Source organism: Mugil cephalus, chromosome 22 (genome assembly GCF_022458985.1).
Source record: "Mugil cephalus isolate CIBA_MC_2020 chromosome 22, CIBA_Mcephalus_1.1, whole genome shotgun sequence".
In the NCBI taxonomy this organism is placed as follows: domain Eukaryota; kingdom Metazoa; phylum Chordata; class Actinopteri; order Mugiliformes; family Mugilidae; genus Mugil; species Mugil cephalus.
The window spans coordinates 1,050,133-1,072,232 of NC_061791.1; the positions used below are offsets into that span (position 1 = coordinate 1,050,133).

General features: G+C 42.9%; 2 protein-coding genes across 8 annotated transcripts; both read left to right on the forward strand.

Annotated features, from left to right (window-relative positions):
• The first annotated feature begins 2,368 nt into the window (after nt 1-2,368).
• mdm1 (Mdm1 nuclear protein) lies at nt 2,369-13,831 on the forward strand. Of its 4 annotated transcripts, none has more exons than XM_047574703.1 (16): nt 2,369-2,602; nt 3,343-3,442; nt 3,718-3,849; nt 4,465-4,653; nt 4,730-4,812; nt 4,971-5,075; nt 5,937-6,092; nt 6,465-6,607; nt 6,689-6,779; nt 10,255-10,478; nt 10,561-10,686; nt 11,992-12,074; nt 12,394-12,452; nt 12,532-12,712; nt 13,397-13,459; nt 13,554-13,831. In XM_047574703.1, exons 1-16 carry the CDS (start codon nt 2,585-2,587, stop codon nt 13,661-13,663), a joined length of 1,863 nt encoding a protein of 620 aa, XP_047430659.1. In that variant the 5' UTR covers nt 2,369-2,584; the 3' UTR covers nt 13,664-13,831. The 4 variants fall into 4 exon arrangements, with proteins under 4 accessions (XP_047430659.1, XP_047430661.1, XP_047430660.1 ...); XM_047574705.1 differs by having other exon boundaries at nt 6,734-6,779; XM_047574704.1 differs by having other exon boundaries at nt 4,465-4,641.
• A 930-nt stretch (nt 13,832-14,761) lies between these two features.
• On the forward strand, nt 14,762-20,960 carry il22 (interleukin 22). Of its 4 annotated transcripts, XM_047575522.1 has the most exons (9): nt 14,762-15,172; nt 15,338-15,527; nt 17,596-17,798; nt 18,026-18,095; nt 18,198-18,432; nt 19,070-19,135; nt 19,221-19,370; nt 20,002-20,061; nt 20,517-20,960. In XM_047575522.1, exons 5-9 carry the CDS (start codon nt 18,256-18,258, stop codon nt 20,619-20,621), a joined length of 558 nt encoding a protein of 185 aa, XP_047431478.1. In that variant the 5' UTR covers nt 14,762-15,172; nt 15,338-15,527; nt 17,596-17,798; nt 18,026-18,095; nt 18,198-18,255; the 3' UTR covers nt 20,622-20,960. The 4 variants fall into 4 exon arrangements, with proteins under 4 accessions (XP_047431478.1, XP_047431481.1, XP_047431480.1 ...); XM_047575525.1 differs by lacking the exon at nt 15,338-15,527; XM_047575524.1 differs by lacking the exons at nt 14,762-15,172; nt 15,338-15,527 and having other exon boundaries at nt 15,807-17,798.
• Nucleotides 20,961-22,100: the final 1,140 nt, after the last annotated feature.

The following is a 22,100-nucleotide window of genomic DNA, read 5'->3' on the forward strand; positions in this document are numbered from 1 at the left end:
TGAGTGTGTTTTTTTGTGCGTATGTGAGTGGGTGAACCAGGACGGTTTCTGTGGGGATTGTGTTATATTTACAGAGCAGAACAGCCAATAAGAAGAGTTGGTCATTAACCATATTAATGATGTTATTAACACACCTGAGTGGGAAAGACTGAACTAATCATCCTGGTGGTTAGCGCTGCCTTTAACTGATGGAAATATCCAGTCCTGAAAGAAGTTCTGGTAAAACATGCTAGCAGCTCTGGATTGAGTGCTAGTAGCCAAGAGCTAACATGCTAAGTTGTTAGCATGGAGTACCGAAGACAAGGATATGAATTTGGTGTCAATATTCTCATCAGTTAAAGCAAAAAAAAAAAAAAAAAAAACAGTTAAATTGTCAGTGTTTCTTTGCAACGATAGAGCGGCTAAAGTTGCAGCCAGTTAGAGGGGGTTGGCCTTACCAGAGAAGCCCCGCCCCTTGTGCGTATTGGAGGGCGTGGCCTATGAAGCAGGAGACGCAGAAAGCCTTCGAAATACCTGTGTTCTGTTTTAGACGGAACGGTGCGTCGGGCCTCTCTGCTGCGGTTCTTCAGTGTTCTGGTTCTCCTCCAGTACGTTCAGTCATGTAGCATGTTGATGTTCCTGTCAGTTCTCAGTCTGGCCTCCAGGAGGCGCTGCGACAGTTTGCATGCCGAGCAAAAGCTTCCAGGTGAAAGGTCTGTTTGTTAGCGGCCGTGGCAGAAAAGTCAAAATTCGCTTTTTTTTTAATTCTGCTATATCAAACTGTAAGAGACTCATTGCTGCCTCTAGTGGTGGGAAAACACAACTGCCACTACGCTAGCATGCTCAGAACTAGCAACGGTTGAATTCTGCTCCAAGAAAAAGGCTCTTATTCATAAACTGTGAGAAACAAGGACGTTATTAAGTGTTTATTACACACAAATACATAAAATAACTCAAATGTGGGTTTAATTCACATTTATAAAGAAATTCTTGCTCTCGGAAAACGTTTCTTAATGTAAAATACCTCATTAATAAATATAAAAGTGCATTTAAATGTGTAACAAATAGATACTTCACATAAAACACGTCATGATAAATACTTAAAAGTGTCCTTGGCCCTGTGTACAGCCACTTTAAACAGCCTGGTGTTTATTCAGAGCGAGTGTGTTTAGCTTTTCTTTGGGTGTTGACTTTAAGTTCCTGTGATAAGATCACGCCCGGCCGCTCTCAGACCTTCCACCGTTCACCGAGAGGCTGCGGAGGCATTCGTCATTTCATCCGTTCATTCACGGCCTCAACAGTAACAGAGTTTTATCAGAATCTGCTGAAGAAGTACAAGGGATTTGATGATTTTTCATATATATACATATACATGTATGAAAAAGGTGATTTCAGTTCTCTGGGTTTGTTGCAGGCGTTTAGCGTTTAGGTGTGGTTTGTGTTAAGAGCTCGACTCGGTAATTTCACACCTTCTGCAAACTAGAGCAGAGGCTGAGTTTTCTAAATTATAAAAATGATTCGATGACTAGACTTTAAATGTCAGAGATAGAAGTTATTTTATAGGAACATGTGCGAACGCGTGGAATGAGTCAGTGTGATGTAGGCGTCAGCTGATCTGATCTTATTAACATGTGAACTGGATTCTCAGACTTCATTATACGTCGTTATAAACCACTCGTTGCACCTTCGTTGACTACTTTAAGGTGAAGTGACGATTGCGACCGCAGCCGAATGCAAACTAGGAAAAATAATTCCAGACGAGAAGAAGAAGAAAAGATTTTTTTTTCCCATTAACTGAACTGAATCTGCTCCATTTCCTCCGTGTGGAAAACGACCAGTGAAATGTAAAAGAAAGCAGCTCAGACATGAGATGAGATGATGATGTGTCCGAGCTGGTTTCTTTCTGAGCAGAAACCCACTGCAGCGGGAGGAAAGAGGGAGGAAGGGAGGAGGAAACAGGGGGGAGGAAACAGGGGAGGGAAGAGGGAGGGAGGGTGAAGCCAAATGTAAAGTAAAAACTAAAAAGCCTTAAATGAATAAAAGTGGTGCAATTTTGTAACAGCAACCTGTGATGAAGAGTTATTATGATGATGGGCGAATGAATGGGTGGATTTTTATATATAAATATATATATATAGGTAGTTTTGTCATTTTTCATTAATTTAAGATAATTAAATTAATTCTTAAAATATATTAATATTTTTTTAATTTTTTTCTGATGCTTAGATAAATTATTACATTATTCTGATCAATAATTTGCTTTTAGAAATTTTAAATAAATTTATATAAAAAAAATCTAAAAAGTGAAGTAACTGCTGACGTCAGCTGACAAGCTCGTCCACGACTGCGCATGCGTGTTTTCAAACGACCGGTTGGCGCATGCGCAAGACGCTGAAGCTGGGATGCCATGGCAACGGCGGCGTCTTGTAGTCCTAACTTAATCCGAGGAGCAGCAGGTTAGCAGCAACAGGTTAGCGGCGGGTTAGCATGTCGCTGTGGTAGCACGATGCTAACCGAGCACGATGCTAGTTAGAGGACTCGACTAGTCCTGTAATGACCGAAGGAGGAGGATTTATCGCGGTATCTGGTCGGAAGGGACGGCGCCATGACAGTCCGCTTCAAGGTAAACAGCAACAGGTGTTAGCATTAGCCACCGTTTAGCTTCAGACACAGGTGCTACTGGTCGTAGCCTCCTGGCTCGATAACAGCAAACACTTAGAGGCTGAATAATGTTCAGGTTTGGCTGTAGTGAGTTTATCAGGTGATGATTTACAGCAGCGGGAGGATTAATGTGGTTTAATCTGATGCTAACTCAGCTAATCAGCTAATCCAGCTGAGTGTGCAAAGTAACAGAGACAAATACTCAGGAGCAGGACTGAGGTTGTGCTGTTTAATGTGAGATATTTTATACTTCTTCTTCACTACTTTAAAACAAAATACTTTCCAGGTTAAGGTTTTACATTTAAAACACACTAATATAAAATATGTTTACATGAAGGAATAATTTACTCAGTGGTAATGAACTTGCTCATTGTTTGATTTGTTGCTAGATTCTTGTGTCAGAAAATGATTTAAAGAGAAACTCAACAGAAACAAAAAACGTTTAAAAACAGTTCACTGACTCTGATATTAATTAATTAATAGATTTGTTATTTGATAAATGGCTGTAACTCTGGAGAACACGAGTATCCTCATAAATGTTTTATTATTACTATAAAACAGAGCAGGGATGGGTCAGAGGTCAGAATGGAAACCCTGATTCTGCTTCCAACATCAGCTCTGAGGACCAGATGCTCAGCCAATAAACCCTAAATGAGAACAAAGTCTTTTCTGATCTGACGTTGGTTTTATTCTCTGTCCCAGTGTCAGAGTGAATATCAGAAGAGTTACGGGGTTCCTCGCTCCAGGAGTGTGTCTCCCCAGCGTTACGCCGCGCTGTCCGGCCTCCGCGCCCGCCAGACAGGTGAGAACCACCACACCTGAACCTCATTCAATCATCTTCTGTGACCACTTAGCCAAGGTTAGGTCAGCTGCGATAGGCTCCGCCCCCTGACCCTCCATTGGACGAGCTAAGACCAGTTAACAAGCAATCAACCTAACGAGCTGCTCTTTGGACGGGGGGGGGGGACATACAGTGGGTTAGAACCCAGAACCTTGTGGCTGTGAGGCCTCAGTGGGAACCACCAGCTTTATTTCTATGAGTTAATATTTGTTCTTCTGACTGGTTTCGTGTCTCAGGAGTCAGCAGAGAACCCGGTCTGCAGCGACGCAAGAGGTTCGGTTCTGCTGGTCCGGTTCGGTCCAGTTCTCCGCTCCGTCCACCGGACCTGCAGCAGACTCAGACTCCTCAGAGGAAAGCGCCCTCCTCTGGTGGGGTGGAGTATTTCAGGATCACTGCATTGATCCCAGAGGGAAATTACTTTTCGTTACAGCAGCTTCTACTTAAAGAACAGTATAAATAGAGGAATAAATGGAAATATAAAGACGTTCTGTGCGTTCGGGTGGGACTGATTAAAACTGCTGAAACTGGTAAATAGTTGCTGAGACTATGAGACGTGTTGGAGTCGACAGTGAGGGAGAAGTTTGTGTAAAACGCAGACGTATTATTTCTTAATTTATTTAAAGAACTCTCGTCTCTAAAGCTTCGTCTGCACAGAGTCAGTGACGTACGTCACATGACGTCTCCAGGTGAAACTAAGACATAAGACATTGTTTATTTATCACAGGTACAGTCTGTTAGTCTGGTTTCTTAGAATATAGATTAGAAACAGTAACACATTTAAAAGATAAACAAAATGTACAAAAAATAACAACACTATTAGAAAAATATAGAAAAAAAACATAAAGACATTCTGTAGAAACAGTGTGGAATAGTTAAAAAATGACTAAAATTGGTAAAATAATAATAATAAAATGTGGTTTGTAAAACTAGTTTTAGTCTTTAAAACCGAATCAGTGACTAATATGAATTAAAACCTTTAACAGATTCTAGGAGCCGCTCAGTCCACAGGAAGGAATCCTCTCCGGTCCAGAAACCACCAGAACCTCCAGCAAAACCTGCATCTCCTCCAGAACCCGCAACTCCGGCTGGACCACGACCTGCTGCAGACCCAGAACCTCCAGAAAGACCAGAACCTGGACCAGCACCAGAACCAGGAGCAGGTGGAAAAAGTGGTAAATACGTCTCCCTCCGTGTCCCTGATGCTTCCTGACGCTCAGGCTCATCTTCCACCTCTCTCTGTCTGTTCAGTGAAGCCCCGCCCCCCTCTGCCCGACGGCCAATCACAGCCCGGCCCAGCACCTGAAGGGCAGAGGCAGCCGACCGCCAACAAGGTGAGCGTCTTCTTAGACCAGCGGTGTCAAACATACAGCCGGTCACTAAGGTTCCTGGTCCGGCTCCTTCAGATCAAACTGAACGTGGCCCCGAACTAAAATGAGTTTAACGTGTATTAGAGGAAACGATCGCGTCTCATCCTGTCGTCGTGTCGCAGGTGGATGGACGGACACGAGGTCAGAGGTCAGAGTATCACAGGCAGTTCAGCTGGAAGAAGCCGCCGGCGCCGGCTGTTAATTCACCGCTACTGACGGCAGAACAGGTACGAAACCATGAGGTCGCTGATCTCAGCTGGTTTATTAACTTTGTGTTTAGGTTTAAACTTTACACACAAAATACTGACGGGGAGGATTATAGCCCCTCATCTCCTCTGGTTTAAAAAAAGCCTCCAGCAATAAAAAGAATGAACTCCAAACTAAACAGAAGCGTCCAGCAGGGGTCAGCGTTTAGCTTCCAGTTTTACTCTGAACAGGTTTGAATGAATGAATGAATGAATGAATGAGAAGCACATGCTTATTTAATCCTACCGCTCCTTCACAAATGACTGTATATATATAACTGCCTTATGAATATTCATAACAGAAAATAATAATAATGTGAATAAATTATCTGTGTAAATTATCCTCCCTGTTCCCTGTAAATAAACATGTTTTCAGATTCAGTTTAATTTATTTAAAAATATAGTACGTTGACAAAAAAAACCATTTATCAAAGTATAACTAAAATATATCTTGAAGTTATTATTCTAGGAGATATTAATGCTTTGTTATTACTGTGTCCTGCTCCCAAACTTAACAAAATGACCTCTAAGTTAATAAACTTCCCTCTGATATGTAATATTGGTTCATTTTTCCTGAATAAACAAATAAACAAGTATAATGTCTCAGTTTCATGGGTTTGATCGTGTTCCCTTCGTCTACTTTTAGGACTGTGTAAAAAAAATCTGCTGAAGTTTTGAGTCATTTTTATACAGAAACTTATAAAGTTAAGAGTAACGTGTCCCAGTGTGATGAGCTGTAGTTCCTCTGTGTGTCCACTAGGTGGCAGCAGAACCATTGCTGTGAACTTGATGTAGACGTTGTCGTTCAGCTCAGTGCAGTGACCTTTGACCTCCCTTTTGCAGGTCCTGTACTCCAGCAGCAGGTCTGTCCCCCCCTTTAAGAAAAACCCGGTGTCCATGGAAACGGAGTATCGGCGGAGCTTCCAGGGTCTGGCCCCGCCCACTGGGCCCCGCCTTCGGAAACATCTGGAACATCAGAGCGTGTTTCACGCACACCCGGTATCCACAGCTCACATTTATCTTTATTAGCATTAGCATAGTGTTCCTCTGACTCTTAATGGGTACAGACACACAAAGGCTAAAAAGAGCTACCGTTAGCTAGGAGGCTATGAGGACCTGCTATTCGTAAGGAAGCTAGGGTGAGCTGCTAGTAGCTAGGACGAGCTTGTATTAGCTACAAGGCTAGGGAGCTAATGGTAAAAAGAGCTACGATCAGCTAGGAGGCTAGGATGCTAGGAAGAGCTACTGATAGCTAGGAAGCTAGGAAGAGCTACTATTAGCTAGAGGCTATGAAGCTACAAACTGATTAATGCTCATGTGCACCTGGACTAACTTCCCAACGTGTCCTGACTTGTTTATTTCCACCTTCAGGCCAGCAGGAGGAGGAGGGCGGAGTCACACAAGAAGCCCCGCCCCAAAAAGGAAGTCCCTCAGAGAGAGGATGCAAGATCCCAGTCGTCTCCAATGGCCACGCCCCCTCCTCCTCAGCCTCAGGTGCAGCGCGGAGGATCCAGGTGCGTTTCTTGTTTTCATTAAAGCTGTGGAACGTGACGAGTCCATGAATTCATTGATGAAACGGTCTGTGTGTCTGACAGGATGTTGACAGAGTATCAGTCCAGCTTTCGTTCTCCCCTCCACAGGATCCCAGAGGGAGGCGGAGCCACCGACGACAACGCCGCCCATCAGGTCAGGCTCTGGACTCAGTGATAAGAGCTAAGATGAAACCGTCCAATTACCCGACGACTGAAGGCGTCGGCAGGTTGATTAGTTCACTGTCTGTAGGGCCCCTCTAGCTACTATTAGCTGGGAAGCCAAGAAGCTAAGAGGAGCTAATATTAACTAGGACTCTAGGAAGAGCTACTATTAGCTAAGAAGCTAGGAGGAGCTTATATTAACTAGGACTCTAAGAAGAGCTACTATTAGTTTGGAGGCTAGGAGGAGCTACTATTAGCTATGAAGCTAGGAGGAGGTAGTATTAGCTGGGAGGCTAGGAGGAGCTACTATTACCTGGGAGGCTAGGAGGAGCTACTATTACCTGGGAGGCTAGGAGGAGCTACTAATAGCTGGGAGGCTAGGGGGAGCTACTATTACCTGGGAGGCTAGGAGGAGCTATTATTAGCTGGGAGGCTAGGAGGAGCTACTAATAGATGGGAGGCTAGGAGGAGTCATTATTAGCCGGGAGGCTAGGAGGAGCCACTATTAGCTGGGAGGCTAGGAGGAGCCATTATTAGCTGGGAGGCTAGGAGGAGCTACTATTACCTGGGAGGCTAGGAGGAGCTACTATTACCTGGGAGGCTAGGAGGAGCTACTATTAGCTGGGAGGCTAGGAGGAGCCACTATTACCTGGGAGGCTAGGAGGAGCTACTATTAGCTGGGAGGCTAGGAGGAGCCATTATTAGCTGTGGGGGCGAGCTTGAGATCTTTAGGACATCTGGGTCCTTGCGGTCCTTTGACTGATTTGCATTTTGCCGTCTAGTTGCTAATCTGTGTTTGTTTGTTTGTTGCTGATGGAAAGTGCTGAGTGTTAGCAGTGAAACCACAGAGCTTCACTTCAGGGAAATGTCTCAGTGTCAGTCACCACCACAGAGTCGTTTTTACCAGGTGTCGGGGGGGCGGGGGGCATAAAATCCACAAACTTAGCTGAAAAAAACAAAAAAACACATCAGATCAAAGAGCTTTAAGACGCTTCCTTTATTCCTGGGAAGTATTTGATGCGTTATAACCAAAAGTTTGTGGACAGCTCTGCCCTGTTTGTGCTGCTCTGGTTGAAGAACTGAACCAGATCCACAGACATTGATGATAAATTCAACATTTGCAATTAAGTGACTTTAAGTTTATGACCTGCTGTAACTACGAGCAAAACAAATAAACCAAGACTTCATCGCCATCGTCCAGAATTGTTTATAAAATAAAGCTTTGGTTTGAAAGGGATTTGGTTCATTTACAGTGACTGAATGGAAACGATGAACCTGCTCTGAGTCACTGCATAAAGAGGAGGAGGCTTAATGAAGGTCAGACATGATTCTTAATATTTAGAGTCTTCATTTAGTCCTGATGGTTGTTTTCTATTGAAGTACAATGGATTTAAGCTCAGTCTGTAACAGATCCACACGGTAGCAAGTTAGCTTCTGGTAGCACATAAAATACTTCTGCATCACCAGGTAGTTCTCCAGCCAATCAGAGACAGTTCATTCTAGGCAAATTAAACTCCCCATGTCTGCAGGCCTCTGGGTTTGTGCAATGAATGTGCAAGTGCAAAACGTTCTGGTGGCCACTGGAGGCTAATTTTCAAGGTTCGTAATCCAACTGGTGACATCACGATGGGTTTGTCCATAGCATAAACAGTCACTGGTCCCAACACAGAGACTCGAGATAAACTTTGAGGTTTTTGGTCTGGCTACCATGCTCATGGTCGCTAGCAGAAGCTAAAGTAAAATGTCCAGCTCTGCAGCCTCTGGTTGGTTCAGAGCAGCCTAATGCAAACCCCAAACCATCCTATTGGCCTGCAGATCTTTGCAGGAGCTTTTAAACCAAAATATGAAGCGTGTAGATGGAGCGAAGGCCGTCTGGGTTCCAGGGAAGAAGTAGAGCACAGGTGAAATTAACTGTTATCTCTAATTTATCCGCTGTTTTATTCAGAGAAGTGGACAGAACTCAACACTGAGACCCAGGACTAAACAGCACTCAGACACGAGCCCAGATTACACTGACAGCATAGATTATTTAATGTTATTCTTCTTTGCACTAAAACGAATGGAAAAACATCTATAGTTTTCATTATTTATAGGTTAATATCATTCTGTTAAGCTCCTGGTCTGGGCCACTGGAGATCAAATTGGACTGAATGCATGTGGCAGCCAGAGTTTGACCGGTTGTAAGAGGGTTGGGAAGTCCACTAGAGGCCGACAGTCTGATACAAAGAGAACGGACAAACTGAAATAATTCTGTGGATGCAGCATCATCCATCGATGCTGAACCCTTCATACCGTCAGAAACTTAAAAACAACGATGCTGCAGCTTTTAAATCAAAGTGAGCGGTTTGATTGACTTTCCATTCCCGCGATGAGCTGACGTCAGGAGGCCTGTGTTGAGAGGAAATGATGAAACCCTCAGAGTCTTAGGGTTGAGGTTAGGGGCCGGGGTCAGGGTCAGGTTAACGTCAGCTTTACCAGAATCTAGAAAAAAACGCTTGCACAAAAGTGATTGCACAAATCACTTCTCATAACCCAACCATGACATTTCCACTGTCAGCTTCATTTCTCACCTTTTAAAAATGTTTATGAGCAGATGAAAGCAAGTCTTCATCTGACGTAGAAGAAGAAATGAAAGAATCAGACGGCCATGATACAAACTTTACACCTGAAACTAGTTTTTAAGGTTTTCTACGTCCTTTATTTTGATTTTGAGTTGTTCCAGTTTAGGAAACATTAAACCAGAGAGAAGAGGAGGTGTGAGGAGAGTGGTCTGCTAACATGGAGGGGGAGATATAGAAGAGAATACACTAGACTTTACTGCCATTTGCACAGGTACATTTTTGAGAACCTGCCTTTTTAAAAAATAAATAGCAAAACAATTATTCTACAATATATAAACACTTAGTGACTTAAAAATAATATGTGTAGATGTGAAAGTGCCCGGTAGGTTATTGCCATCGTGGTGAGTTAAGGCTGAGAACTGTGTGCTCCCGATGTTTTAGCTTCATCTTCTTAAACCTTTAAATTAGCTTGGAGGTGGGCGGTGTCAGGCCGAACCAAGATGGCGGCAGCTGTCGATGCCGCGCTGAGCTTCAAAACCTCCAGGAAACATTTGTGTGACGTGCATTAACCCGTCGTCCTCCGCTCTTCCTTTGCTTCCTCAATAAAGTTTTTATGACTGAGTCGTTTCCACTCTGACTTTAGTTTATGGTTCTCAAAAAGCCCCGGCCCCGGCTGTAGTTTCCGACGACCCAGAAAGTATCACGGCTCATCTTTATCTCAGCCTGACGTCCTTCGGCCTGTTTCTAATTAGCTCAGACATCTTTACCTGCATGATTCAGAATCAGTCAGGATGAATGAAACGATGATAAATAAAACAAACCTGGATCAGTTTCGTCGTCCGGGTCTTTAAAGGCGCGTGGAAACAGGAAGTATGAGCGTCACCATGGCGACGGTGTTTGTTCCAGGCCCGGGAGTTGAGGCAGAGGGCCTGGGGGTACCGCCGCCGGGCCTGGGGAACCAACTTCTCCAGGGACCACCTGAGCCAGCTGCTCTCAGACCACAACGCCCTGTGGGAGCCGTCGGACGCCACCGACTCCACCGCCGACCCCCCCACCCCACGCCTGACCCTTGACCCCTCCCCGGAGCCGGACGCCGCTTCCTGCGTGGAGGAGGCCCTGGACCTGGCCAGGTAAGAGACGGAGTGGTAAAAAAAAACAAAAAAAAAACACCTGAAGTCAAGTTAAAAACGTATCTGTGTCTGTTTTCTGCAGTAACTCCAGTAAGAGGTCGTCTGTCGGGACACGTCCAAAAAACAACAAGACTCAAACTAATCCAGATCCTGAAGAACGACGAACAGCCTGGGGAGAAGAAGAAGAAGAAGAAGAAGATACAGATGAGTACGTCTGCAACTCTGATTAGTGTTGATTCCTCTGATTTTATTTTTATATTTATATCAAATGACAGCAGCAAATATCAGAATTAACTCGTTAAAGCAGATTAATCATCATCATGATTAATGTGATTAATGAAGCATCTGCAGCAGAACGACTGTGAACGTGTCTCAGTTTGTCCAAGTAGCGTTAGCGTTAGCACCAGCTGATCCGGTAGTGACAGGCAGCAGAACCAACCCATAAAGATGGAAGACGCTAAACAGCACGTTGGTCCTCTCCATGGGACATTTGAGGACAAAGACACCAAGAGGGACCAGTGGAGACACATAAAGTATCATCACACTCTGCAGAAGGAGTTTTCTTTCCAGCTTCAAACAGCACATGAACCAAGCCAAGCATACGTTAGTCGGGGATTCTGCTAGCACTTGGGCTAACGCGGCTAACAGCTGGAGACAAACCAAGACAAACCAAGACAAAGACAAGCTGCCAATGCTGCTGCTAATATCTGTCCACTCCTGCAGCCACTGTTCACTGGGAGAGACTGTTCTCAATAAGAAGCATCAGCTCTCCTCTGGTTGGACAATGTCCACAAGTTAGTTTGTCTCCGTAGCAACAGGGACACATTCATGAGGACACGTGGTGGACAAAGAAAGACACAAAAAGTTGTTGAGTCAACATGTTAAGTGCAGATTTATTCCCTTCTTTCTGAAGTCTGGTCATGAACAATAAAATTAATAGTGATTAAAATTTATGATATTTATTTGTGATATTTAATCGCGATTAATCGAAATTAATCGCGATTAAATTAAAGCAACCCTGAGATTAATCACATTAAACATTTAATCATTTGACAGCACCAGTCTCAACATTTTAACCAAAGTCTTTGCATTTGTTGACATAAAACAGAGTTTGTAGGAAATTTAATTAATAGATGTAAAATGAAGTTAAATCACATGTTACTGTTGAATAAAAGGTTTATTGAAGAAGTTGTATCAGTGGGTTCGTTTGAGGTGAAATTAGTTTCATGAATGAATGTTTTAAAGCTTCATGGTCGTATTTGACCTTTGACCAGACACGAACGAACACGTCCAGACGTGTCTCGCATAACAAACGACAACAAAAAAAGACAAAACTGTGGAAATGAGTGCGGTAAAAAGACTGTGATCAAATTTCTACTGAAAGTGTGTCAGTCTTTAAATGTGTCATCCTCAGGAACTGACAGTGTGTGTGTGTGTGTGTGTGTGTGTGTGTGTGTGTGTGTGTGTGTGTGTGTGTGTGTGTGTGTGTGTGTGTGTGTGTGTGTGTGTGCAGAGAGGAGGGGAGGCTGCCGACTCCCAGACTGAAGACGAGGCCGGTCCAGAGGACTCACCTGGACCTCACCACTCCTGCTGCAGGTACCAACGAGACCCGCTCATGATGCCCCGCCCACACATCCTGCTGACTCACCAGGCCCCGCCCACACATCCCGCTGACTCACCAGGCCCCGCCCACACTTTAATTAATCCAGCTACGCACTCGTTCTTAATCACTGCAAATTATTACAAGGTTCATGCGTTAGCGCCACCTACTGGTCTGGAGGTTATGATGCATTCATGCTTCCTAAAATGCTACGATAATCTAATATTATAATGTAAGTTTGATATTAGAGTGAAGATGATATAACCTGAGTTTAGTCGTAACCTCTTCAACATTTCACGTCTCTCCGTCCTCCAGGTGGCGCTATACTGGTGGGAAAGCTGAGGAGCGCTGACGACGTTTCTCCCAGTAAACAGGTAAATAATATTATTCTCATCTAATGGAAACGCAGTTGCGTTTTATTTTGAAAGCGACACGGCTCTTTCCTGTGGTCAGAGGAGTGGGTCGGGCGTTTCCACGGCAACGCGCGTGGAGGAGGACTCCGCCTCCAGGCCTCCGTCTAAGCCAATCAGGAGGAAGCAAACGACTCCGTCCCCCGAAGCCCCGCCCCCTCTCGTCACACCTGCACAACACGGCATCCAAGGGACGATGAGACACGCAGACTTCCAGCACAACGGTAAGAACCAGGACCAGGACCAGGACCAGGATCTGGTACTGGATCTGGATCTGGATCTGGATCTGGACCACAGGTGTCAAGCATACGACTTATGGGCCAAAAAGGATCAAAGATCACAATGTGAATTTGCAAAGTGCAGCAATGAGCCCAAATTACCTTCAATTTAATTTCATTTTTAATGATTTATTATTAATTGTAAACATTTTCTTCATTTCTTTGTTCTTCTGTGCACTAAATTAATTTTCTGCTGTGTTACTGGCCCGTGCTCTAAACAAAGTCAGCTAACAGCTGTTGATGGTTGTGCAGCAGCATCATTTCATTTGTTTTTATTCCAGACTAGCATGTTGCTAATGCTAACGCTCCACCATGCGCTTGACCTCGGCACCGTTGAGCCCATATCAACAACACAGGGCGACAAAAATCTGAGTGTTATGCAATAAAAAAAGCTGCCGACTGCGGCAGGGACTCCCCCTCTCCTCCCCCTCTCCTCCTCACTTCCTCCTCCGCTCCTTTTCAGACAGTTTTCTCAACAGATCACGTTCCATATTTGACCTGGAAAGAGGGAAGACTGACACCTCTGACCAGAAGAGTTAGCGATCAGCCTGAAAACCACTGAATGAATGAATGAATAAATGAATAAATTAGTGAATGTATGAACTGGTTCTTTGATGCGTCCTCCTCCAGGTGAGCTGGGTTTGAGGTTCAGGGAGCTGCAGTGTTCGGGCGGAGGCTGCGGCTCTGATGACGGTGAATCTCTTCTTTAATCCTTTTTGTTTTTAAAATTTTCAATTAAAGCTCTTGTCATTAAATTGGTTAATTGGTTAATTGGTTTGTTGCCCAGACGACCGTCTCTCGGTGATGTCGTGGTGTTCGGCCGCCTCCTGCTCCGCGGCGTCCGCCGTCCTGGAGCGCGCTCAGAAGAGACGAGAGAACTTCTGGGGCAAAAGATGACCCCTGACCCCGCCCTCCGCGGTCACCACGGAAACTAGCACCAGCTGTAGAGCAGTTAGCGACGACGTATTTTTATAGAAGCGAGTTATTAATTTAAATATTTTTGTAGAAGAATCTTGTTTGACGTCTTTAATCTGAATCATGTTTGATTAAAGACGAAAACTACGACTCGTTTTTTACGTCTTTAATGATGATAATATTTCCCTGAATGAACGGATGAGGTTCGACCTCCAGTCACGTTCTTTTCTTTCATCCTCTGCAGATTTTCTTCGTATCTAACTCCGGTGACAGTTAGTGTCAGAACAGAATAGGAAAAATAAATAAATCAAAATCAGCTGCTGTTCCACCAAAAGAAAAAGTTTAGATCTTATCGTGATTTTTCTCCTCTGCAGAAAAGCAGCACATCTCAGCTCCACGTGTTCGTTCTGAAGCTCAATAAACAAAAATAAATACGTCATTAAGTTCCTGGTTCCTCCGGAGGTTTTCAGCTAAAAGCGGTTACAGTAACAACCTTGTGGCTAATTGATTGTAAATCTTTTTTTTCCTCACCCATTCATCCTCTCTGTTCATGTCATAACAGCTGCAGCCACTACAGGGCGCTGATGGGGCAACATGTTTTATTATTGACTTTTATTATTGTTTCCTCACTGTCCAGTTTATTAGGTACGCTAGTGAAAACATCTAATCTGCGGATTGACTCTGGTTCAACTCAACATTAGAGCACAGATAATCCTTCAGCCACGGTTTAATCCGTTTTACGACATTAATATAATGTCGATGAATGTGTTTTGGGTTAACTTTCATTTTAGTTCATTATTCGATGCCATAGAAACAGGATGTGGCATGATGGCAACCACCAGTTGCCATGACAACCGCTAAGTAAAGAGGTCCCATGGGACTGTGAGAGTTTTAAAAACTATTTTTAAAAATAAGTTCAGTGTATAAGTGTGGGTGGGGCATTGTGAGTCTGGTGGAAGTGTGGGCGGGGCATCGAAACATCTGGGGCGTCGGCTCCAAACTCACAAGATGGCACCGCCTGTATCCCCAGGAAAATAGTGTCAGTTTGACCAGTGGAGACGTGGTGTCCATGTTTATATACAGTCTATGTAGGAGACGTGGTGTCCATGTTTATATACAGTCTATGGAGGAGACGTGGTGTCCATGTTTATATACAGTCTATGTTTTGGTTGTAAAGTTTTTTTTTCCTCTGCTAGCTTAAGCTCAGGACTGTTATAGTATCATACGTCTTTGCAGAGAATAAAATTTAATTCCATCAAATCAGGAAATAACGTCAAAAACTCCTGAAGAAACTCCTTTTCTTTCTTCTTTTCATGCTTTAACTCGTGGAGGAAGAACAAATATCATCATCACTTCCTTTTACCCGTCAGCGTGCACGGAACAAACGAACAAAGGGCGACCAGTAAGCCGGGCGTGAGCTGTAGGTGAATTCCCCTCGTAACAATGTACAGCTCAGAGCAAACACGCCGACTCGCCGCTGGATTTATCCCGGTGAGTTCAACAGGAGACGACAATAAAAAACTGTAACAAGTAAAACCGCAGTGAAAGCTGCCAGATAAAGGCTTTGTTTCATTTCCTCGTCCGGGTTGAATCAGATGCGGAGCCTGGAATGTAAACACTTTGCTTCAAATTAAAATGAAATTACATATTTCACAGGTCTGTATTTGACTACCGCCATAACATTATGACCACTCTCCGTCCCGCTTCTACCTGGACTCCATCAGCTGGTCTTCTTCTACCCATAATGCATCCTGGTTCTATGTGTCCTCTGAGTTAGATCCACCAGAACCAGAACCAGCTTCCTCAGACCTGGTCTCTGTGATCCAGTTCTGATCTTCTGCCAGAGGTCAGCATGGACCCCTCTGGTCTGAGATCCTCTTTACCTTCTTTACCTTATTAGACCTCCTCCTCTTCCTCCTCTTCCTCCTTCTCTTCAACCTCCTTTCTTCTCACCCACCTCATGCTAATCTTCTTCCACCTCCACCTCCTCTTCCTCCTTTCTCTTTCTCTTCCTCCTTCTCTACCTCCTTCCCTCCTCCTTTCTCTTTCTATCTTTTCCTTATTTCCCTCTTCCTCCTCTACCTCCTAATCTTCTTGCTCCTCTTCTGCCTTCCCTTCTCCTATTAATCTTTCTCCTCCTCATTTTCTTCATCTTCTTCCTCCTCTTTTCCTTTGTCTTCCTCATCCACTTCTTTCTCCTGTTCCTCCTTCCCTTCTCATCTCTCTCTTCCTGCTCCTAACATCAGCATATTTCAGCTCTGAGAACCAGACTGCTAGGTGGTCATAATGTTATGGCTGACACTGAACCATGTGACAGGAGTCGGGGGGGGGATTTGTGTATTTCTACGTATTTAATTCCACTCGAGTCGAGTTTAGTTTTTAAACTAATGTGACGAGAAGTTTTTTATCTTTAATCGTTCACACGCCCTCATCCGACACAATGAGCGGGAAACAAAACAAAAACCCACCCACTGCCACTCGATCCGAGAAAAACCTTGAAAGACAGCGAGCGGGAAGCGGGTGAAGAGGTTAAAAAATCTCCAGACAATAGACGGAGGAGACGCTGTTATTCTGGAGATACGAGCTCCCTCCAGGGACATCGGCCGCACAACAATGAAGCTGTTACATCACGGTGGTAGTATTTGTTTGGCTCAGATTAGCGGCTAGCATGTCATGATTCCTCCAGGCTCCAGGCGTTTATTCATTGTTGCTAATTAGCCTAGCTAGCCTAAAGGCGTTTTAGTGTTACAATATCAACGTGCTTCTTTAAAATTGTGTTTCATGCCAGTAGGCCAACGATATATAAGTCAGACTTTTAGTTTACATCTGAGTTTGGTGCAAATTTTAAGAAATTCAGATTTTTTTCCGTTATTATCAGAATCGGAGGTTTTCTGAAGGCAGGGGGCGCTGCATCTCTGTACGACAACATTAATGCACTGCTTTACATAAAATGTCTTATTTAAAATGACGTCTTTTTTTAGCTAACATGCTACATTAGCTACCGTGCTAATGTTTTGTTTTTCTTTAGCCGGAGTTTCCTTCAAAACAAACGACATTCTCATGTTCTTATTTATGTATTTGGTTTTTGAGCGCTACTGAGCAAGCGTTAGCATGCTAAAATGATAAAACATGATGAAACACGAATGAAAATTCACTGAGAACTGAAAAAAAAATATATTTAAAAAGATGCTGGCGTCTCCTCTTGATTATCGATGTTTATGAGGAAAAGCAGCTGAAAGATGTTTCTGAAATTATTGGCCCAGATTATGATTAAACTTTATTCTATTAAATGCACGACTGGTTTTCTCAGCGCCACCAATTAGTTCGTCTTTGTCATACGTTTGTTGAGGTTAACAGTTGGTGGCGCTAGTTTTCCGATAATTTCTAAAATCTCTTCAGCTGCATTTCCTCCAATGGCCACTAGGCGGCTCCTAGTACACATTGGTGATATTCTAGTGAAGCATATTATTACAAATATTTATATATTTTATCTTCAGTTCTCAGTAAATTCTCTTTCATGTTTTATTGTTTTAGAATTCATTTCTCCAATTCTTTTTTTTCTTAATGAATCAGTTATTTCCGTTAATTTTCAATGGAAACTTTAATACGTTCCTGAGAAAATGATTCATTAGTCTTTCTCTCTTTCTTTCAGGTTCACTGCATTGCGGCTCCATTAATTTACAGAATTGCTTCACCTGAAATAACAAATAGTTTCGTAAATTCCTAAAAACGTCGGCTCTGACTGGACGTCGGGATTATGGGATTAGAAACTTCATTTTTCAGATGAGCCACGATCAGGTTAAATGTGAAGCGTAACTTAGCGGAAGTAGCAGCTTAGCTGAGGTTTAAGGTTTGTATTCATCTGTAGGTGTGATGATTCATTAACATTTCATTCTTTCTTTATTGCTGCTAAGTTTCATTGCATCACTGCTCCAGTTGCTTCGCTGCCCAGAGTTGCGTAATCTGAAACAAATACGTAGAAGGAGCATCAGGCTGGTTGGACACGTTTCTGCTCAGGGAAGTTGTAACCTGGGACTTCCAGGTTTAAAATCCACGTCCACGTAACAAAAAAGAGGACGTGATGTCACTGCAGAAGAACAATCAAAGCACAAAACAGGTGATGAACAAATAAATGGTAATTTGTCGCAGGTCTGCTGACAGTTAATTTCCTCCTCGTGTGACAGTAAACAGAGATTATACAAACTCAGCACCGGCCTGTGTGTGTGTGTGTGTGTGTGTGTGTGTGTGTGTGTGTGTGTGTGTGTTGTGTGTGTGTATTGTGTGTGTGTATTGTGTTGTGTGTGTATGTGTTGTGGGGTTTTTTGATGTCCTACATTTCTACAGAGGGGGCGGAGGTTGATGTGTATAAAGGGACAGGGCACAGAGAGGTTTTCACTACAGCACCTAGCGACAGGTGAGACACACTCAGAAGAAGAAGAAGCAGAACAAGAATCCTCAGAGCTTTTGAGTCACCGACCGTTTTATCTCCACTCATCATCTCGTTTCTGTTTTGCAGCCGAGCTCAAGTTCTCCCCGTTCTCCGAAGGACTAGATCAGTTCTCTGCCTCTCAGCCATGAAGCTCAGCGTCTCCTCCAGCGTCTCCTCCAGCGTCTCCTGCATCCTCGTCCTCCTGCCGCTGCTCCTGATTGGCTGGACCGAACAGGTGGCGTCGCATCCCCTCAACCAGCCCATGAGTCAACCTCTGCAGGACGAGCAGACGTACAAGGACGTCCGGGTCGTGTCGCAGCACGTGAGTGGTCAAAAAGATTTTATCCATCAGAGGAAAGAAGAAAAAATCTGTTCCTTTAAGTTTATTTCTCCTTCAAAAGCAGCAGCAAACTGCTGCACACAGGTAGAAAATACTCATGCACTTAATACAACAGTAATGGCATAAAATAAGAACAATTTAAACAATAAAAACAGAAGTTAGGGATTAAAAGACAGGACAGGTAGAACATTTAAACATTCAACAACAATTCATGAAACTTTGAACTGTAGCAAAGGAGCAATTTAACTGAATTATTATTGTTTTGGGGGCACTAATCACACTCCATAGATTTCACCTTTTCTCTCTTTACAAACATAATTTGTTCATTAAAGATGCAAAATATTAAAGAAAAATCATTTATTTAAAACCATGAAAATCTGGTGTAAATGAGTGAAGTTTCCGCACCAGAACTTTTCTTATTTTTATTTATTACAACGTAAAACTCAAGATTTTTAATGTGTGTGAGAGAGAAAGAGGCGGAGAATTTATTATTATTATTATTATTATTGTTCTGAATGCCATGTATATATAGGGAAACTGACAGTAAAGAAATCTTGAATTTTCTATCTAAAAACAGAAAAATGTTTGAGTTTAATTTGAGCCTCTTGTGTCCGTCCAGGCTCAGAATCTGCAGTCGGAGGAGGACGCCAGCTCCAGACTGATGCCCAGAGTCAGCACTGACCAGGTGAATATTTTAATTCTGCATTTTCTCTGCTTTTCTCTGGCGTATGGAGTCAGAGCGGTGAAATAAAACCCTCCTCCTCCTCCAGGACCACCTGAAGATCTGCTGCCTCCACGCCAACATCCTCGACTACTACCTGAACAACATCCTCACTCACCATGACAACCAACATCCCGACATGCACCGGCTGAAGACTGACCTCCACCGCGTCAGCGAGGACCTGCAGACCCACGGCTGCGTACGTGTTTTTACTACTAACAAACTTAACGTAGCTAAAGTTTTACGAATAAATTTTAGAAGTAGCAGAATAAGTTGGACAAAAACCAGCGCAGTCTGAAAGTCAAAAAGTGTAAAGCAGTGACAAACATTACGAGCTGGAAACAGGGGAAAGGTGAAGCTGCCAACTTAGCTTAGCATAGCTGTTAGCTCATTTAGCGTTACAAACACAAAACATACGCACACAGCACAGCCTTAAAGTGTAAAAATGTACTAACTAACAGTGGTCTGTTAGCTTAGCTTAGCATAACTGATATCATAGCTTAGAATATCGATTAACTAATTTAGCATTAAAAAAAAACAGCGCAGCCTGAAAGTCTAAAAATATGCAGCAGTAATAGGGGTTGGAAAAAAGATAACTGCTGCTTATTTGGTTAACTTAGCATAACTGATAGCTTAGCATATGTGGATATAAGAGAGAGAGAATAACATGTTTCTGAAGATGTTCTTTTAAGATTCTATATGTTGTAGTATTTTATAAAAATGTGAATCATTTTTAAGTAATCTCAATGTTGGGTGTGCGAAAGATGCTTAAAAATGCTAAAAATCGATATTGACTTTCTGTAGCTAACAGATGCTAATTCTTTCTGCAGAACGTGACTCACTACCACGACCATCACCACGCTGTTGAGTTCCGCAAGAAGCTCGCCAAGGTGAGACTTTAAAAACTAAACTTCAGAAGAGAAAAAATAAAGATTATAACATTATTTTTCAGAATAGGTACAAGCTAAATGTGAAGCGTAACTTAGCAGAACTATTAGCTTAGCTTAGCTTAGCTTAGCTTAGCTTAGCAGAACAATTAGGCATAAAGACAAGCTCAGTCTGAGGTTTAACGTTTTGAAGCTGTTGTGAGAGGTAAAAGATGAGCTAAATGTGAAGCTCCAGACAGCCACCTTTCAGCTTAACTTAACTATTAGCTTAGCTTAGCATTATGACTGGCTCAGGCTAGGGTTTAAACATTTAATGCAATGATACATTATAGAAATAGCAAACTGGGTGAATGTGAAGTTGCAGACAAAAGCATAACTGTTAGCTCAGCAGAACTATTAGCTTAGCTTAGCATAACAACCCGCTCAGTTAGTCTCTAACCTGTCTGTGCTTGTTTCAGATGGAGTCCGGGCGGCGCGTCACCAAAGCCGTGGGAGAGATCGAAATCCTGTTCACGTACCTGCAGGATTTCTGCGTCGTGAAGAAGAACTCGGCCTCACGTTAACAACTCGACTGTTTCTACTATTTAATTTATCATCATCTTTTTTTACTGACAACTTTTATACTTCTATTTATTGACGTATTTAATTGAGAATATTTAAGTTGTTTGTTTTTTTTGTTGTTGTACGCACGTAAAATATTTATAAGATCAGCTGTTGATCAGTTTATTGATCAGAATGTTTTAATGCCAGGGCTGGCGTTGGTCACGTTGCCATGTTATGGCTCATTATTCTGAAAGAGAGTCACAGTATTTAAATGTCGACGCTGCACACGGTCGAGGGTCATGTGACGAACTGCATGTAATGAGATTCACTGTTTCTAAAATAAAGAAAGATGAAATGTTGATTGTTGCGGGTTTGTTGTCGCGTGCATCAGGATGACGAAGCAGATTCGCGATCAGATAGAAAAAGCTGCTGACGTGAACTCAACTTTATCAAATTGTGACACAGCAAAGACTTAAACAACAGTTCATGATATATATGAACAATATCAGGCAGGAAACAGAAGCCAATTTAATGCTCGTAAACACACCAGACCCCATTGAAAAAAGCTCTAATTTTACTTCATAGACATTAGAAAGTTGTTCAAATATAAACTGTATTTAAAGATGGAGGAATTGTTAATAATAATAATAATATGTCTTTAATACGGAGATCTATGCAGGATTGACTCAGTTTTAGAGTCAGACTCTAGTGGACGTTAGTGGAACTGCAGATTTTTTGAAACGTTTGAAAAAACTCGACAAAAATTCCTGTTGATGGAATCTTTTGATGTGTTCTAGTTTTTTGTTTGTTTGTTTTTTGAGTTTTATGGGTTAAACGTCTCAGCTGATATCTCTGCAGAAGAAGAGACGAAGGTGATGAAGTGAGCTTAGTGGACATTGTTGGAGACATTTCCTCTCTCTTTATTTTCTCAAAAATTTTCTTGTGTTGATGATAATTTTTGTTTAACAAACAAACTCTTGTATTTATATACTGCAAATGAAAAACTAACCTACCCAAACCCTGAATATTTGTGTGGATTCTATCATGGTGGCGGAATGAGATTAAAAACAGGCCGTTAAATAAAATGTGCAAAGGTTGAATTGTGTGAACGTTGCCTCCTGTAGTGAATCAGTAGCATTTTGGAGCCAGATTCACTTTAAGAGGTAAAAACCCAACGTGGAGGAACTTTGGGTTCTTTGGTTTGATCCTAATGTCCAGATGGAGAGTGGACCTAGTTCTGTTTCACTAGAACCTTTGGAGAACATGTGAGCTCTGTGGTGTTTCTAGAAACTCTGGGTCCAGGTCTGGTCCAGGTCTGGTCCAGGTCTGGTCCTCTACGGTTGATGAATGATGTCATCACTATCAGGGGGTTTTCTGTTATCTGACCTAGGAGAGGTTTCAGGTTCCGGTGGTCTCTACCAGAGTCACGATCAGATGTTTCACAGCAGACTCAAAGTCAGACTCGGCGCGGTGCCACCTACCTACCTACCTACCTACTT

Bases quoted from the DNA above. Each gene is read 5' to 3' on its own strand.
- mdm1 (XM_047574703.1), top strand. The intron at 3,443-3,717 runs GTGAGAACCACC...TTCGTGTCTCAG, and splicing joins CCTCCGCGCCCGCCAGACAG to GAGTCAGCAGAGAACCCGGT. The intron at 6,608-6,688 runs GTGCGTTTCTTG...TGTGTCTGACAG, and splicing joins GTGCAGCGCGGAGGATCCAG to GATGTTGACAGAGTATCAGT.
- il22 (XM_047575521.1), top strand. From the start codon at position 18,007: ATGTCCTACATTTCTACAGAGGGGGCGGAGGTTGATGTGTATAAAGGG. The intron at 19,136-19,220 runs GTGAATATTTTA...CTCCTCCTCCAG, and splicing joins CCAGAGTCAGCACTGACCAG to GACCACCTGAAGATCTGCTG. The intron at 20,062-20,516 runs GTGAGACTTTAA...TGCTTGTTTCAG, and splicing joins TCCGCAAGAAGCTCGCCAAG to ATGGAGTCCGGGCGGCGCGT.